We start from the raw sequence: 17164 nt of genomic DNA on the forward strand, positions 1-17164 counted from the left end.
TCTTTTAATAATTTACATACATACTGAACACAAAGCTCCATTACTTCCACAAGGGGTGATTTATGTGAAAAATTCAAATACAAATTTCTAAAATATAGGGTCATAAGTATACAATCCAATGAAAATGTGTATCTACAATAAGCCAAATTGATTCTTCAAACGGATTTAATTATTGTTTTAGTGTTAAAAGTCTTTAGTAGCTAGTAATATCAAATAGAACATCGAAATCGTGGAATGGCATTTAAGACAACGGTATATTTACAATATATTTTGAAGATGCAATGGTATATTTTATCGATAATTCGGATTTCACACTTAGGGCTGTCAAATATTTAAAAAATAGCATATCTGTGATATATTTGGCTTGCAAAAAATTTCAAAATCACTGCAAAAATATGGATATATTTGACATTATTTTGCTTGTATATATTTACTGAAATTAAATTTCTCGCGCTGCGGAAATAAATAGTTTCGAAAGAGAAAACACAAACCTTACATATGTTTGTAACAACTTTAATCCTTATTCCACATTTCTGTGTTTTAATTTGACTTATTCAATTATTCTTCGCTTTACATATATAATTCTTTTGAGTAAGTGTTTATGGTTTTTGGTTCAAAACACCCACATACTCTTTCACAGTACGAAAATATCGCAAAACCATATCAATATATTGATATTTTGGTGAAAAAAAATCACGATATAAATATATTTTTATTTTACAAAAATATCGATATATTGATATATATTTGACAACCCTAGCTGGTAGTGACCGGGAAAAACTCAAACAAGCAGTTCTTGCCCCGCGCCTCCGACAACCTTGACAGCCACAAATTTTGTTCAATTTTTGACGGCGTCGGAGCCCAAAGTGAAGTCAATGCGAGCGTAGCTTAGAAATCTAGAAACACAAATTATTCGAGTGCTGGCGAGACGCAAATGTGTTGTAAAATTTGATAGTCAAATGAATTCTGCGTAAATTGTGTAAAGTTTGAGTGTATTTGTGCCGTCTTCCAGCGTCAGGTTTTAATGATAAAATTTGCCTTTGAGTAAATGTAAATGTGTGCGCTGAGCATAGCCGTGCGTATGTGTTGGTGCGAGCGTCGAGCATAAGAAATCGAGTCGACGACAAGCCGAAGCGAACGCAAACGACGCTTAATAAATATCGCAGCTGAAGCGAACGAGATAAAAGAGAGAAACGCGCAAAGAAGTCACCATTTTTACTGCAAGGAAGCTGAATTAGAGGCGAAAATGGCCAGTTTCCAAATACTACACGACCTTAACAACAAGGAAAATCCGGGGAAAAGTGGTCCGGGTGTCCTGAAGGAGAAGAATATGGGTGCCAGCAAGCAGCCGCTGGCCGTGATCGGAGGCGGCGGTAAGGAGAAAATTGCACTGGGCCCCCGCACCAATTTCGCTGTGCTTAATTCAAACAACAATAATGGAAATGTGCAGCGTGTTCAAGCAGCGCCATCAGGGAAAGTGGTAAGTCCCGAATAGCGCAGTTATTTCCATTCCAGTCTGTCCTTTTTGTTGTTGTTTGTGCCGTGCGCATTCTAATGCAGCTGCTGTCTCGCTACCCGAGCGTGTTGGTGGTGGGATCTTCCCGTACATGCGTGTGTGTGTATATTTTTTGTGTGAGCAGCCTGCCTGCCTGCCTTGCGAAGGGAGCGCCCTCGATCCCCTGGCATGATAGCGGTGGTTGTTCTCCGCTTGTGCAGCGCTCTCTCGCAACGCTATGCGCGATTAGGTTGCATGTGCCCACTCCTTCCACTCAGGGGATAACCTCTGCTAATTGTTCGCGCCTAACCTAAAACTAACCTAGAAATTGCACATCCATGTAATTGCAACACTTTGCGCGCCTTTTTCCAAGAGAATACGTAGAGAAAGAGAAGATGAAATGCAATTACAACGCACACTAACACACTCTTGAACACTGTGGGAAGCCAGCTAAAGGCGCGCACAGCAGCAGCAACGTGAGACGTAACAGGATTATTCCAACGAAAGGAAGAGAGCGAGAGAACCGCAATTGGTGCACTGTTGCTGTAATCGTTACCCCCTTCTTACACAGTCTAAGACAACACACGCGCACACTGATCCAAATGAACATTTTTTGTGTATGTTACGTTACAGCAATTCTTTCGCGACGTTAAGAACATCAATACGGACGAAAACACTGACTACGCTGGCCTGGCCGTGAAGAAATCGAACGTAGTGCCCGTGGTGGAGCAGTTTAAGACATTCTCCGTATATGAGGACAACATCGACACTCAGGTGGTGCCGCCTGGCGCTGTCAAGAGTCAGTGCTCTGCCGCTGACAAGGAGAATCAGCACGACGCCAAGTAGTGAGTATGCTCGTGGACTCTTCTCCCCCTTTCCTTAACACAGCCGCCCCTCAACCTTCCGTACAGCAATGCTGTGTCCAAGGAGTTCTCCATCCAGCACGAATATGACCTCCAGGGCACACCCATGTCCGTCACCGATGTCATGTCGCCCATGTCTGTGGATCGTTCTATTATCGAGGTCAGCAGCTCCACTGACGACGGCCCGTCCCAGGGCACACAATTTGGAGCTGTCCCCTGTGTCCAGGCCAAGGAGCTGCCGCCTCGCAACGATCGCCAGCGATTCTTCGAGGTGGTGCAGTACCAGATGGACATCTTGAAGAACTTCCACGAGAGCGAGGTAAGTCGGGGGGTGCAAAGTAGCACAAAAATTACACAAAGATAAGAAAAATTGTCATCTAAAGGGAATCTTCCCCGTGAGTGCCTGCCTTGGTTTCCCCGCCCTCTTCCAGTGCTCTTACTCACATGTGTTGTGTCCGTGTGTGTGCACGCAGGCGCAGAGTAAGACACAAAGGCACGGACTGCACCCTGATGAGCGGTTTGTGTTGCTTCACGCGTCGCTGCCCTGACTATGTGTGGAGAGTCTTCCTCTGTCTTCGTGTGATCTTCGTCACATGCCCATGAGGCGGGAAACGCCTTTTGCTTCTTTTCTTGTATACCCTGTAAACGACAATCATTTCTATCCGAATTGTTCGATTCTAGCAGCAGACTTTTCCTCAGGTTACAGATACTTTTCTTTTACAACTATTAGTTCCAATTAGAGTTTATGTTTGGTGCTGTAGGAGTGTATGTCTAACAAGACAGTCGTAATGAACACTTGATCCAATTGAGGAATTACATTTAAAACTGATACAAATTTATGTGTTACTGGTGTCCTGGTCGCGACTCGGAACTTTCCCCAACTCTCTGCAGTGCTGCAACTGGGACTGGGCCGACTTCCAAGTCGCACTCGGGACACAGCAATGGTTCGAACTGCTTGGAACGTGTGTCTATGTGTGTGACTATAAACTAGCGAGAATTCTTGTTAAACTGATCGTAAAAATCGTCAAAGACGGCATTGTTTAGTTGCTCAAGCGAGTGCTTGCGCTGCTCGTCCTGCTCCACCGCCAGCTTGGCATTGGCCCGCATCAGATCATCGAACTGGTCCTTGCGCCGGCGATCTACCTCGATCTGCTTGAGCATCAGAGTGCGATCCATGTTGATGGCGTACTGCTCCCACTGCTTGTCCATGAGCTGTGCCTCCGTCTTGCGCTGGGCCGCATCCAGCAGCTGTTGTTCCTGGCCCTTGCGGAAGGCGAGCAACTCCTCGGGCGTCATGCCGCGGTACATGAAGGCGATCTTCTTGTTGGGATCGGTGCGCGACTGGGCCACGTCTGGGTTCTCCGTGAGCATGTCGCTGGACAGCATGTTGTATATCTCGGCCATGTCGTCCTCGTACTTCTCTCGCTTGGCCTGGTCGCGGCCCACCTGCTTCTGCTTGGCCAGATTGACGTTAAACTCGCGCACCTTGTGGATGATGTGGTTGCGCATCACATGCTCCGACTTGGCCATCTCCTCCAGATGCTTGTCGCGGCAGTTGATGTTCTCCATCAGCATGTTGTCCGCCTGGCGGCGTGCCTCCTCCGCCTGCTTGCGCTCGAGCACCTGCTGGTCCAGCCAGGCGCGTTGCTGCTCTCGCTGCCGCACCTTGCGGTCATTGTTGTACAGATCCTCGCCGGAGAAGATCTGGGCACTAGAGACGCCCAGTGTGATGTCATCGTCTGCGATACGCATGGGCTTTGCCTTCTTCAGATAGTTTGGGTCGTTCAGGTCGAACTCGCGGCGCTGCTCCTTGCGCTGGTACCGGCAGCGGTAGTAGTTGAGGTCCGAGTTGGCGACACGCGTCTGCATGTCCAGCTCCTTCTCCTTGGCCGCGATCAGGCGCTTCTGCAGCTGCTCCTGCTCCTCGTAGCGCTTGTCGCATTCCTGCTGCACGCTCCGCTGCTTGTTCTTCTCGAGGATTTGGCGCTCCAGCGTGTCGAGATCCAGCTGCACAGAAATCAGAGTAGGTGGAGGATGACTTACAAAACCCCACTAGAGAACTCACCCCGTACAGACGCTGCTTGGCATTGAAAATGCGCTTCTTGCGCTCCTCCTCGTACTGCTCGCGCTTCTGCAGCTTCATGGCCTCATCAAGGTCCGCCTTCGTGCAAATACCCAGCTTCAAAGTCATCCTGTGGCTGCTTCAAAATATATAATTTACTCTTCAAAGATTTGTCCGTTCTGAAAGTGTTTCTCTCTCTATCTGAAAGCAAATATTTGCCTCTGATTCGGAGTTTGAGTTTGTTTACCCGGTTGCCGGGTGTTCCGCTTCTCGTGTAGTCTCGTAGTTTGTTTGTTATTTGACGCCTCACTCCTATGATTCCATAGATACTCGAAATTTGTTTCTTGTACAGAATTGCAGATTCACTTCCAAATCAATGCCCATATCATTGGGTTCCGCCTGGCGCTTGACGTGTCCAATAATCGTTAAGGCGACCATTAAAAAAAACACCTAATGTACATAAATGAGTACTCGTAGTTCCCTGCATGGGCGGTTTGCAAATGATTTTCTACCCACTTCTCGATGCGAATTGGCATGCCCCCCACGTACCTCACGAAATAACCAATAAACAAATATAAATTAGTAAATTCGATTCTCTCTTTCTCTGACCGCCCTTACCATGTGAAGCAGGGAGTGGAGTTGTTTCAGTTTTTTTGGATTTGGGGTTTTGGTCATGCGTGAGAGATACCCCTTTGTCATATGCTAGCTTCAGGGGTATAATGGAATCGTGGGTGCATTATTTCTCGGGGGAAGACCATATCTTGGTTCCTCTTTCAAGCTCAAGTATTTCAACCATTCTTTGCCCAACAAATTCCTAGAATTATGTACCCAAATTCACACTTGTTGTTGGCTCTTCCTATAAGCATTATTATTTACTTAATCTTTACCTAATCGCTCATTATTTTGTAGAAAAAACGTCGCCCAAAGCGTGAGTACATGCGCAAGCAAAAGGACATCAATTACAATATGCGCTCGATCCTGGTCGATTGGCTGGTGGAGGTGTCCGAGGAGTATAAACTGGACACGGAGACCCTCTATTTATCGGTCTCCTACCTTGACCGCTTCCTCAGCCAAATGGCAGTGGTGCGCCCAAAGCTCCAGTTGGTTGGCACTGCGGCCATGTACATTGCCTCGTAAGTAAAGTCCAACTTGCTCTTGTGCACTTTTCATCTTTATGGCACTATTACTTTACAGGAAATACGAGGAGATCTATCCACCAGATGTGGGTGAGTTTGTCTTCCTCACCGACGACAGCTATACCAAGTCGCAAGTGTTGCGCATGGAGCAGGTCATACTCAAGACGCTCTCCTTCGATCTGTGCACCCCAACGGCTTATGTGTTTATCAACACGTACGCTGTCATGTGCGACATGCCCGAGAAGCTGAAGAGTCTGACTCTGGTGGGATTCTTACGTTTGCGTTTTAAATCTTCAATTTCTAACTTTGGCCTCGTTTTGTTTTGCAGTTCCTGTGCGAGCTGGCGCTTATGCAGGGAGAACCGTACTTGGAGTACTTGCCATCGCTGACGTCGGCCGCTGCGCTCGCCATGTCGCGTCACATACTGGGCATGGAGATTTGGACTCCGCATCTGGAGGAAATCACTACCTACAAACTAGAGGACTTGAAGACTGTGGTGCTCGAGCTGTGCCAAACGCACAATACGTCCAAGGAGCTCAACACCCAAGCCATACGGGAAAAGTACAATAGGGAAAAGTAAGCAGCGAATAATTCTCTGGAGATTTCAAGATACTTATCCTACATTTATTACTCCTTGTCCATACAGGTACAAGAAGGTAGCTTCCATCGAGACAATCCAGCTGACTGAGAAAGATTTTGATCAGCTCTTGCAGGGCTATATTGCCAAGCAGAAACAGGAGGAGGCGGATATCAATTCCGCATCGGAAGTTAATTTGTTTTATAAGTTTTAAGTGTTCGGTCCCCTGGCCCTCTGCCACGGTCAAATTGTATTTTAGTTTAGTGTTCCATGTATTATTTGTAGTTTTAGATCTAATTGTATTTAAATGAGAAATTGATAGGAGTCGGAGTCGGAATCGGAGAGAACAAAATAGGAAGAAAAGACAGCGAAGATAAAGTAAGTGGCGGATCGGATTGACAAGCTTCCGTAACATGTAATGGACAATTTTATATGCCTCGCCATATAAGAGATTAGTCAACACTAAAATAAACAGCTACTGTCCACGGTGAGAGCTTGCACAGCCGCCACATCACGCCAAGGGAGATCAGAAGCTGCAGCAGTTTTTAGGAAAATCGAACCAAGAAAGAATATGAAAGAGAACCACAAGCAAGGCCCAAGAACTGCACTCCATTTGGATAGATACTAAATATTTTACTGTTTGAGTTCTTTTTTTGTGTTTTTTTGATAAAGAGTATCACATGTACTGTATTAAATGTGTCTTTTAACCATAATCGTACGCACTAACAGCTAGCTTCAGATATTTTATTACATATTTATATACGTACTAACTAGTTAGGCTATAAATGTTCTGTGAACCACGCAACAATTGTAACAAATACACACACAAATCCATTTTACACCCAGACACTTAATAGGTTTTACTTTGCCCCCACATCACAACACAACACCAAGATACAGAACAACCAATCATCAACAATTGAACACAGAACTTAGACTCCATGACACACACAAACATATCTGAAACCAACGACGCTTAGCAGGTATTTGGCTTAGCGATGCTTCTACAATTATAATATACATAGTACGATCTACTAACCCCTCAAATGTAACTTGATAATAGCATTGCTGCTAGCGCGCTCGCCTCTCAAGCTTCATATTCCATATAAACGTATTGTACTCAATAAAATTGTGAAAGTAATGCACAAGAAATGAATTTTTGATTGATATTTTCTTGAAGTTTCCCTAGGAAGTTATAAATATAACTCCTTATTTGTTTGGGGTCATAATTAATCGGTGGATAATGCTCATTTACGCATAACCTTGACAATACTTTTAGTCAGCGTCTGTATAGTGTGATTTCGTGGAGCTTTAAGTTCTTGGATGCTCTCATTAAAAAAAGAGTTTCATAGTTCAATCTTGAACATACTTACAAGCAGAAACATAAAACCGAAAATAGCGGGTCTAAAATTTCTTTACTCCGTGTGAAATCGATTGGTATTCGATGGGGGGGCATTGGATTGCCCATATAAAATGCATATGCAAATGCAAAGTCAAAAGGTTCAGCGACAACAAATTGTACAAGCACACGGGAAAATGCAAATTTGGTATTTCCTTTTCGTTAACACTTGTTTTTATTCACAAATAATAAAAAAAAGAGCTACAACAATTAGCACGGATGGTGGGTGTCACATGTTACACATTTGCTTTTGATTGACTCGAACACATCGCAACCCTCGATGCATGGAGACGATGAGGTGATGATGGTTTAGGCAAACATGTGAACATGGAAAACATTACAAAACCGAAATGCAAATTCTTTCTCCAACGCAAGTTAACCCAGGAATTTTGGCAGGAAGGGTCCCAAAGGACGCTGGGCGCACTCCCTCTAGTAGGCGAATCGGGTGTCCGGGTGGAAGTTGAGCTTGTCCAGCGCTGGGTTGCAGGCAAAGTTGATCATGGGTGGCGGGCCGCAGAGCAGCACGATGGTGTCCTCGCTGGCCGGCAGCAAATGTCCAGCAATCATGTCCTCGTTGATGAAGCCCTCGCTATAGGCCCAGCCTGTACGGAATAACAAAGACAGAGAGAGAGAGAGAAACGATACGAGGTTAGCCACGAGGCGCGTAGTCTTTCCCACTGGCAAGTGTGAAACGAAAGCAAAAACTCTGACAAGGAAATAAATGCTAGATGGAACTAGTCCTAATAGCTAAAACGCTGCTCGGCCCTATGCCCCAGGCGCTCCAGACCCGGTATGCACGTGTAGTTGACCATGGGCGGAGGACCGCACAGGAGGCACAACGTGTCGGTATCGGGCGTATAGAGATGCTTCTCCATCATCTCATCGTTTACGTGTCCGGTGTTGTAGGACCAGGCTATGAACCGGGCGTTGGCCGTTCGCGGCATCCGTTTGAGAGCAGCATGTGGCAAGGGCAGACACAAAATACTTAACATAATAGATGACTTGGAAATGGCTCGTTTGAGTGTGTATCAATGGTGTTCTATGCGTCAAATGCGGATACGTAAACTGAATCTAAATGGAGCTAACTACGGCGGAACTGAAGGTTCTTCTATGATTTTCGTTCTGGGATATCCAAAGGAATAATGGTAATCGATTGATAGAAAGTCTGTAAAACTCGTGATGAACAAGAAGCTCTTGCAATCATTATTGAAAGCCACGTGAGAGTAATTGGAGTCTCTGAGCGACAAAGCAGAACACTTCTATGCCTAAAATCCATGCTGATGATGATCATGAAACGATCGAATATGTGGCGTGTGTGTGTCCCAACTGCAGCTTACCTTCGGCTGCCTTGTCCACGGTGTACCAGACCTTGAATTGGTCGGGATGCTTTTGGGCCAGTTCGTCCAGTTCTCCGCGCAGCAGAATATCCTTCTCGCTCTGTGAGAGATTAGAAGGATTAGAACAGTCGCTTGGCATGGCGGGGGGTCAGTTACCTGGTTGGCAAACAGCAGCGCCATTTCGGTCTTGTCCTTGTCGTTGCGCTTCAGCACTTCTCGGACCAGCTGGAGCATGGGAGTGATGCCTGTGCCGCCTGCAATCATGTTTACACGCTTGGCGGTCACGTGCTTGGGCGGATCCTTGCGCAGCTTCTTGATGGAGAAGGTGCCGTTGCCCAGGTACTGCAGGCGGCCGGACGGTCCGCGGAACGAGATCTTGTCACCCAGCTCCATCTGCTCCAGATACTGGGTCATCTTGCCGCCGCCGGGGAACTTGGGATGCGTGTCCTTAAAGTACACCTTGACCACCAGATCGACATAGCCCACGTCCTCGTCGGACGAGATGGGCGTATAGGGACGGATGACCAGCTCATTGTCAATGGTCGCAATCAGGTGAATGTGCTGGCCCACGGGCAGGCCCAGAACGTGCTGCTTGGAGGGCAGGCCGAAGCGGAAGCGACGGGTATCGGTGCTTAGCACCTCCTTCTCAACCAGCGGCAGCAGATACTTGTCATTCGGATCCACCAGGGTGCGGAGCCGGGCGGTGCGATTCGGCTCACGGCGCGGCTTCGTAGACTTCTTGTTTAGGAAATAGTGGACGATCAAAGCTCCAGCTACGACGGCTACCACGCCCACGGCGATCGGTACAAACTGCAAGTGTACAAATAATACATAAATAAATGTAATTTCAAGCAATTTCATGTATGAATTCTATGGCTGCTCTCTTTATCGTTTTATCGATTTGATTGCCGGATAAACATGCATAATTATCTTGTCAAACACAAAAAGATATCAATGATGTTTGCTCCTGTGCATACGCATGTACATACACATGCACACACACTTGTACATAGTACAGAGATTGCGTACGAGCGAGAGATTGAGTGGAGGCTTATGACACACCTCATGTCTAGTTTCTTGTTTTGTTGGCTATTTTCGAATCGACTGATTAGCGGGGCTGATTAAAGGGCAATAGGGTAGATGGAAACTACCGCGTTCGTCTGGCGCGATAGGAGAAAACGTACATAGATGAAATCTCGATTCGCATCTCGCACCGTTTTCGGCCTGAGATCACAACGCAACAGCTGATTGAGGTTACTGGTTTAACCCCACTGGCGGGTCGCACTTTGGTCACGCCACTGACCTTGAAACCCTAGGGCCGGCCTAAATACCACTGCGCTGCACAGTTGCACAGTGCGGTTATGATGTCACAGCCACCTTATATCAACTTACATCAATATCCGTCATGGTTCACACACTTGTTTAATGCAAATGGTGTTTGTTTTTTTTGTCCAGTTTCTAATTTGACTTGCAAGCAAACTTGAAAGGGAACGAAAACTACGACGAAAACGCGTGCCACCGAGCGCTGAAATTTGAATGAAGTCGTCGCGTTTAGCTTCGCACTGCTTTACCTTATCAACCTCTCTCTCTCTCTCTCTATCTTTCTTACTCTCTCCCTTAACCACTTTGAATCGCGATGTCGAGTCACAGCGATTCAGCTACAGTGAACAATGGTTAAAAACTTAAATTTTGATTCGAAAAAGGATCTTCTATTTGATAAAGTGGTCAGGTCAGATTGTATATTGGCATGGGCACAATCGCAACCCAAATGTGAGATACAAGTATTCATTTAAAACAAATAGTGGACATTTTTTCCACTTTGCCGTATCTACACTGTACGCTACGATAGTACGAGAGCAAGAGAGCGATTCGGAAAGAGCGCACAAATGATAGTAAATTACAAAGTCAGGCAAATTTTGTTTTATTGATTAAGAGCGCAAAGGCTCTCTTTGTTTGGGTAGCGTGCAGAGAGTGAGTGCTAGCCTCCTAACAGCTGACTGGCCTTGACATTGCAGTGCACCGGCTTTGTACCGAAAAAGATTTATTTTTGAGAGAGAGGGGAGGGCAATATGGGAAGATACTTTTCCGTCATGAAGAGAGTGCACGGCGTAGGCGACTGCTTGACTGACTTCTGCTTAGAAAAACACGATGAGGATTGGGTGGCACCAAGCACCAGAAGGAGGGGCCTACGATGGCATCTCTATAAATAGCTGTGCGACGTCACTTGCTAAAAATCTACACTAATGCAAACGACTAAGTATTTCTCCCGAGAATAGGAATGAGCCGCTAGTGCGGGCGTGTGCCTGACAATTATGAAATGCCACTCATTTGGAACAGGAGTTATGTAAAGCGATGCTGGGCTGCAACTTGTGTCATAACTTACGTTGCTCTCGATGAGACGCGCCATGTCCAGGCGTCAGACACTATCTTCACACGCTCAGTTTCTGGTGGGAAAATCAATGGGTGCACTCTTGGATAAATTATATAATTCGAAATTTGCACTGATGGCGTCGCCGGCGTGTGGGCGCTAATACAAGGCGCAGCGACTAAGGCAGAGTTTTGTTTGTCTGCACTCCGTTCTCTCTGAGAGCGGACCACCGTTCTCTCATTTGTGTCGTATAGAGCTGAAGTAGAGAGTTGTTGTAAGACGAGCTCTAACATTTCCAATAACCAAAATATTCACCTTGTCTGTAGACTGTCACCAGGCCGAGGGGGTCGAACTAGTATATTTGTGTAAGATCTTAAATCAAAACAATCCCAGCCAGCTGCGCTGCACGAGATGATGCTGCCAGATCTCAGCAAAAAGGTAAATCTGCAGTACCTAGTATCGTTTAGCTATCGACCACCAAATGATAGTATCCATCCGAGCCGATGTACTTGTTAGTGATGGAAAAGGGGACAGCTTATGATTGTTTTATTTAAAAGTATCAAATACACAAAATTTGGATAAAACTTGTAGTAGTAATTAAGATTCACTTAGGCCAAACAATGCCACAGGTTCAGCAAGGTCCACACTGTCTGTTTGTTTGTAATGCATTAGCTTGTTGTATATGAAAAACAAGCGTCCGGTATTCGCTGTCGCAGAAATTAATTGTTTAAGAACCTGGAAATATTTAAGTTTGTTAGCAAAAGGTTCGCAGGAATTAGGATGGGTTAACGCACCTCGAGGAACAATTCGATATCAGATTGAGGAGAAGCTGTCGGTGTGCTGGTAGCCAAAAATATAGCATCGTGGACTTGGACTGAATTCCCATGTATATCTTCCAGCAAACTTAACAATGCAATACAAAATAGGCGAAGCAGTCATATATAAAATTGTAATTTTAGTGAAAACTGGAAAAGACACTGTGTGCCAGAGGTTTAATTTCAAATACTGGCATGCCTCTATCTGAGTTCTCCTCCACAAATGCACTGAGTGTGTACTTCATCACAATGTACTGGACACTACAACTGGATGCTGTGCATCTGCCTTCAGCACGCAGAACGTCGCGTTTTCATCTTCACCTATTTTAGTCATTTTTGTTTTGACATTTTAAGCTTAAGCCATGGGATATAATTATCGTTTTTGGTACCTTTAGGACAGCGTAAAAGCGTTTATTATTCATTTGTATGAGCGGAAATAGTGTGAAGCTTACTTGTTTGTATGAAATCAATTAGAGTGTCCCGGAAAATAGAATTTGTGTCGTGGAAGGCTTGAATTATTTTCTTCACAATCTCTTCAGTATCTTTGCAATTGGGTTGTAAAACAACCGCATTGAGTTCTGATTTCTCTATTACTTTATCTAATGCCTTCTTGAATTTAAGTGCCATCTTGTTTTGATTATTTTCCTAGTTTCGCCTTGTTCCGGGGAATTCACAAATAAAATGAAAAGCAAAGGCATATGCCATGCCTCTGAAGGAATGGACTTTTCGATACTTTTACTGAAAGCTGAGCTGTCAAATCATCGAATATGCGCGATAGTAACAGTGCGCCTATCGCACTTATAAGGTCATAAGGTATACAATATAACAAAAATGATTAAATTATTGCTTTAGTGCTAAAAGTCTTTACAAGCTAATAATATTAAATAGAACATCAAAATCGTGGAATGGCATTCAAGACTACGGTATATTTACATTATATTTTGAAGATGCAATGGTATATTTTATCGATAGTTCGCATTTCAAATCTTTACTAAATATCATATCTGAGATATATTTTGCTTGCAAGAATTTTCAAAATAATATCAAATATATCACTGCAAAAATATGATATATTTTACATCATTTTGCCTGTATATATTTGCTGATATTAAATTCCGCGCGCTGCGGAGACAAATAGTTTCCACAGAGAAAACTGAAACTTAACATTTGTTTTTAACATCTTTAATCCTTATTCTACTTTCTCAAAAAAACCAAAATTACTAACAACAGAATATATATTCTTAATGGAGTCTTTTGTGCAAAAATACAAAATACCCTATATATTTATTAAGATCCTGTGGTTAGTCACCGAACTTCAAATATAAAAAAATATCGCATAAAAATATGAATGTATTGATATTTTGTCAACAAAAATATCACGATATAAATATATTTTTATTTTACAAAAATATCGATATATTGATATTTGATTTACATGTGACAACCCTATATCGTTCTTTCGTAAACCGGACGTTCCGACGTGCAGACATGGCGTAAGTGTAAAAAAAAAATAAATCTTTGAAAATACTCAGCATCCTTAATGTTTTTGACATGGTTTAACTGTAATTTGTTAAATGATGGTACGACAATGATGAAATGCATAGTATTTTATGCATTTGGCAATCAGAAACCAGCTTTTTAGACCATCTTCCATGTCCATATCAGTTTGGAAATGATTGCAAAATTAAATGTGATTTTGTGCAAAGGGTGCAGCTATTAATGTGAGCTGCACTCAATTGCACAATGCCTCGACAGTTAAACACGGCTTGGACTATAGTTGTATGATGGGTTTGCTGGATATGTTGGCTAATAATTTACTTTATGTTGCAGATCGAAAGTTTCGCGTGACACGCTCTACGAGGGCGTCAGTGGAATTCTTGAGAATTCCCTGAAAAAGAAGCGTGGCTTCCTCGAGACGGTGGAGTTGCAAATCGGCCTCAAGAACTACGATCCCCAGAAGGACAAGCGTTTCTCCGGCACTGTCAAGTACGTTGGCTAAAATACCTGCGCCAGTGAGTACGTCTGCTCCCCGCGAGCAGTGTGCCACAGCGTCAGGAAGTCGATGATGTGGTAACACAGCTCGGCGGACCTGCACTCAGGGTCTTAAAAACAAATTGAGTAGGTCTTCCAGTAATGGAGACCGACCCCTATAGTTATTAAAATGAAAACACGCGTGCTCCCCCGTGGGCTTTGTAAGTTTTCTGCGTTCCCAATGTTATACCACCCCCCAGTTAGAGCTAACTTCTGTGTGGTGTCAATGGCGTACTGATTCATTTTTTCGATTGTTTTTGACCTGCAGGTTGAAGCACATCCCACGTCCCAAGATGAAGGTGTGCATCCTCGGCGATCAGCAGCATTGCGACGAGGCCAAGGCTAATGGCGTTGAGTTCATGGATGCCGAAGCTCTGAAGAAGCTGAACAAGAACAAGAAACTTGTGAAGAAGCTGGCCAAGTCCTACGACGCGTTCCTGGCTTCCGAGTCCCTCATCAAGCAGATCCCACGTCTGCTGGGTCCCGGCCTGAACAAGGCTGGCAAGTTCCCTGCCCTGCTGTCGCATCAGGAGTCCATGATTGGCAAGATCGAGGAGGTCAAGTCCACCATCAAGTTCCAGATGAAGAAGGTTCTGTGCCTGTCGGTCGCCGTCGGACACGTTGACATGAAGAGCGACGAGCTTGCCCAGAACGTCAACCTGTCGATCAATTTCCTGGTCTCCCTGTTGAAGAAGAACTGGCAGAATGTGCGCTCGCTGCACATCAAGTCCTCCATGGGCCCACCCCAGCGTCTCTACTAGATGCCCATATTTTGTAACATCAGATAATAAATGAGGAATTACATTTTGCTAAATGTATCTTAAGTAAATTACTTTTTATTGCAACTATTCGGAATTTGGCGTGAGGAAAGTTTAGATTTCAGTGGAGCTTATGGTTCGAGCCAGAAAGTCGCGCACTCGCAAACCTCTCTCCGTCTCTTCTTCGGCATCATCGCAGCAGTCTGGCAGTGGGTCTGTTTTAAACTTGGAGACATCCACTGCGTTGCCCCATTCCAGCATATGCGGCTCGCCTACCTGCTCCAGCAGGTTGTGCAGGACTGCAGCGGCTGTAATAATGCAGGAGGCTGTCTGGAAACGAATGTCCAGCGGCTGGATGAAAAAGTGCCACCGCGACATCAGACGGTGCAGAGCGCAGTCGCTCAATTCCTTCAGGCGTTCTGCCACTTCGTTGAAGTCGTGCTCGTGCGGAGAAATTGGATCCGCGTAGCGCTGGAGAAGCCATCGACGCAGTGGATAATTTTGTTGAGGCGGAACCAAGACAAAGGGGGATATTAGGCGTCCGTTTATGGGTATCTGGGGCAGATCCGTAAGTCGGTTTGGCGCTGTGGAGAACATAGGCATCATGGAGGCCTTGCTTCCGTGACCGAGCTGTAGTTCGCGGAAGAGCATGCGGTCGTCCAATAGAAACTCCATGCGCATAACCGATTGGCCTGCTTTGTTCACGGGCCCGCCATTGGCACGTATCGGAATGGAGCACACGCCCAGTATGCCAACGAGGGCGGCCGGCATGTTGCTTTCTTTCTGGAAGCCTGCCATCACATTGCCGCAGTCTGGCTCGGATTGGGGCAATTTGCGTAGAGCTTTTCCTAACGTGGTCATGACGGCGTTGCAGAAGAGTTTCAGGCACTTGATTGTCTTTAACCGGGGTACGGAAAACAGATTCGATATGATCGAGATGCGCTCGCCGCTGGCCAGATAGTATACCGCCAGGGCAACGCATTTGTCTAGAGAAATTTCGAGCGATCTACCACTGCACTGTCCCCCCTGGCGCATTGCAGGTGTTAGCTGCCGGCAAAGCGCTTCAAAGGTGCTCCGCGTAATGTGCAGTTTGTTGAGGAACTCTTCATCGCTCAGCTCCGGGAATATGTCCTCAGAGACAGTCTGCTGATCGTCTGCTGATTCCTCGTTGGCATCGCTCTCCGCGGACTCGCCATCTTCCAGGCTGGCACGCTTGAGGCTCAACATGGCATACATCTGCATATAATTGGATTGCATCTCCACCATTTGCTGCATGAAAAACGATCGCAGAAGTCTATACCGTCGCCTGCTTCTCTGCTGCGAACGTCGTCTGTGTGTAATCACAGTTAGCTGAACATGCTGTATGTGCAGCCACAGGAGCCTGGCGATTCTTTCCTTGCGCTTCTGACTATCTTCATCCTTGGTTTGGTTTCTTTTACTCTCCACCAGCTTGGCCAAGGCATTGTTTAAATTGCTGTTAATTAATTCCAGTTCTTTCTCCATTTTGTTTGTTTTCTTTGCTTATTATTTTATTAGGGATGGGCGGCACTGAAATGCAAGTATCGCTTCACATTTATACAGAAATTAAATCCAATCAAAGCACTATTTGAATACGCGTAATATTCTGATTGAAATTGTTCACGCGCGGGGTAAAAAGCAATAATATTTTAGCATAATTTAACGACATACAAATGGACAATTATATCTGATGCGGTTGATGGCTATCGATATTTTATTAGTATCGGTTTATCAAAGATACAATTGAAAGTGTGAGCCGTTTCGAACTATGATTTAACTAATATGTACTAAATAACATAAATGATAGATGAAGAGATCTTCATTGCAATCATACGATAGCTTTTATACAGGATGTTCCTGCCTGGAACGAATGGTCCACGGATGTGGCCGAGTTTGAAGATCTCACACCACATGAAGCGTGCGACAAATTCCTAAACGAAGTCCTACCTATTGTGAACACCTACCTAAATCGCCTAAGGCTGCTGGATCTGCATGCGTGCTTTCGTCGCATTGAACAGGGCTATCAGTACGTGCCCAATGCCGAGCTCTCCGTGCCCAGCGCACAGCAGAAATTCTGTGTTGGCTACAACTTCAAGATCTCCCCTGAGACTTCCAGCCTGTTATCGGCCATGGTCTCCAACAACATGGAGTTATCAATTGGACAGAGGCACAATTTGGCCGATCTCCATCGCCGCTTGCGGCAGGCAAAGCAATCCTTTGAAGACACCGCCAGAGTTTTGCCATTCCGCAGGAGTATACATCACGTGGTCTACAACATGGATATCTTTGTCATTCTAAGAACGAA

General features: G+C 45.1%; 5 protein-coding genes and 1 long non-coding RNA gene across 12 annotated transcripts; 2 read left to right on the plus strand and 4 right to left on the minus strand.

The window, feature by feature from the left end:
* The first annotated feature begins 778 nt into the window (after positions 1-778).
* Positions 779-6980, plus strand: LOC117580128 (G2/mitotic-specific cyclin-A). 2 transcript variants are annotated; one of them, XM_034266422.1, is made up of 8 exons: positions 779-1480; positions 2129-2340; positions 2407-2677; positions 5330-5553; positions 5615-5819; positions 5885-6132; positions 6203-6346; positions 6391-6980. In XM_034266422.1, coding segments are annotated over exons 1-8 (1539 nt in total). In that variant the 5' UTR covers positions 779-1246; the 3' UTR covers positions 6392-6980. The 2 variants fall into 2 exon arrangements, with proteins under 2 accessions (XP_034122313.1, XP_034122312.1); XM_034266421.1 differs by having other exon boundaries at positions 6203-6980.
* LOC117580131 (RIB43A-like with coiled-coils protein 2) lies at positions 3111-4621 on the minus strand. Its single transcript, XM_034266424.1, has 2 exons — positions 4424-4621; positions 3111-4365 (listed from the first exon to the last, which is right to left on the minus strand). Exons 1-2 carry the CDS (start codon positions 4547-4549, stop codon positions 3346-3348), a joined length of 1146 nt encoding a protein of 381 aa, XP_034122315.1. The 5' UTR covers positions 4550-4621; the 3' UTR covers positions 3111-3345.
* A 708-nt stretch (positions 6981-7688) lies between the features above and the next one.
* LOC117580132 (NADH-cytochrome b5 reductase 3) lies at positions 7689-11472 on the minus strand. Of its 6 annotated transcripts, none has more exons than XM_034266428.1 (4): positions 11253-11441; positions 9026-9679; positions 8870-8969; positions 7689-8134 (listed from the first exon to the last, which is right to left on the minus strand). In XM_034266428.1, the coding sequence occupies exons 1-4, from the start codon at positions 11274-11276 to the stop codon at positions 7962-7964; spliced, it is 951 nt and encodes a 316-aa protein (XP_034122319.1). In that variant the 5' UTR covers positions 11277-11441; the 3' UTR covers positions 7689-7961. The 6 variants fall into 6 exon arrangements, with proteins under 6 accessions (XP_034122319.1, XP_034122321.1, XP_034122316.1 ...); XM_034266430.1 differs by lacking the exon at positions 11253-11441 and adding an exon at positions 10262-10415; XM_034266425.1 differs by lacking the exon at positions 7689-8134 and adding an exon at positions 8258-8487 and having other exon boundaries at positions 11253-11472.
* Positions 11473-11767: 295 nt separating this feature from the next.
* Positions 11768-12754, minus strand: LOC117580135. The gene is made up of 3 exons (XR_004573538.1): positions 12505-12754; positions 12032-12441; positions 11768-11972 (listed from the first exon to the last, which is right to left on the minus strand). It is a non-coding gene; the product is annotated as an uncharacterized LOC117580135 (long non-coding RNA).
* Positions 12755-13482: 728 nt separating this feature from the next.
* On the plus strand, positions 13483-14901 carry LOC117580134 (60S ribosomal protein L10a-2). The gene is made up of 3 exons (XM_034266433.1): positions 13483-13545; positions 13883-14038; positions 14352-14901. Exons 1-3 carry the CDS (start codon positions 13541-13543, stop codon positions 14842-14844), a joined length of 654 nt encoding a protein of 217 aa, XP_034122324.1. The 5' UTR covers positions 13483-13540; the 3' UTR covers positions 14845-14901.
* Positions 14883-16399, minus strand: LOC117580129. The gene has a single exon (XM_034266423.1). It carries the CDS (start codon positions 16342-16344, stop codon positions 14956-14958), a length of 1389 nt encoding a protein of 462 aa, XP_034122314.1. The 5' UTR covers positions 16345-16399; the 3' UTR covers positions 14883-14955.
* Positions 16400-17164: the final 765 nt, after the last annotated feature.

Source organism: Drosophila guanche, unplaced genomic scaffold (genome assembly GCF_900245975.1).
Source record: "Drosophila guanche unplaced genomic scaffold, DGUA_6, whole genome shotgun sequence".
In the NCBI taxonomy this organism is placed as follows: domain Eukaryota; kingdom Metazoa; phylum Arthropoda; class Insecta; order Diptera; family Drosophilidae; genus Drosophila; species Drosophila guanche.

Excerpts from the sequence above, each read along its gene's own strand:
- LOC117580128 (XM_034266421.1), top strand. The coding sequence starts at position 1,247 with ATGGCCAGTTTCCAAATACTACACGACCTTAACAACAAGGAAAATCCG. Across the intron at positions 1,481-2,128 it reads CAGCGCCATCAGGGAAAGTG|CAATTCTTTCGCGACGTTAA; the intron begins GTAAGTCCCGAA and ends GTTACGTTACAG. Across the intron at positions 5,554-5,614 it reads GCGGCCATGTACATTGCCTC|GAAATACGAGGAGATCTATC; the intron begins GTAAGTAAAGTC and ends ATTACTTTACAG.
- LOC117580131 (XM_034266424.1), bottom strand. The coding sequence starts at position 4,549 with ATGACTTTGAAGCTGGGTATTTGCACGAAGGCGGACCTTGATGAGGCC. Across the intron at positions 4,366-4,423 it reads CCAAGCAGCGTCTGTACGGG|CTGGATCTCGACACGCTGGA; the intron begins GTGAGTTCTCTA and ends ATTTCTGTGCAG.
- LOC117580132 (XM_034266425.1), bottom strand. The coding sequence starts at position 11,276 with ATGGCGCGTCTCATCGAGAGCAAC. Across the intron at positions 9,680-11,252 it reads CGCGTCTCATCGAGAGCAAC|TTTGTACCGATCGCCGTGGG; the intron begins GTAAGTTATGAC and ends GTACACTTGCAG. Across the intron at positions 8,970-9,025 it reads CGCTGCTGTTTGCCAACCAG|AGCGAGAAGGATATTCTGCT; the intron begins GTAACTGACCCC and ends AATCTCTCACAG.
- LOC117580134 (XM_034266433.1), top strand. Across the intron at positions 14,039-14,351 it reads CGTTTCTCCGGCACTGTCAA|GTTGAAGCACATCCCACGTC; the intron begins GTACGTTGGCTA and ends TTTGACCTGCAG.
- LOC117580129 (XM_034266423.1), bottom strand. The coding sequence starts at position 16,344 with ATGGAGAAAGAACTGGAATTAATTAACAGCAATTTAAACAATGCCTTG.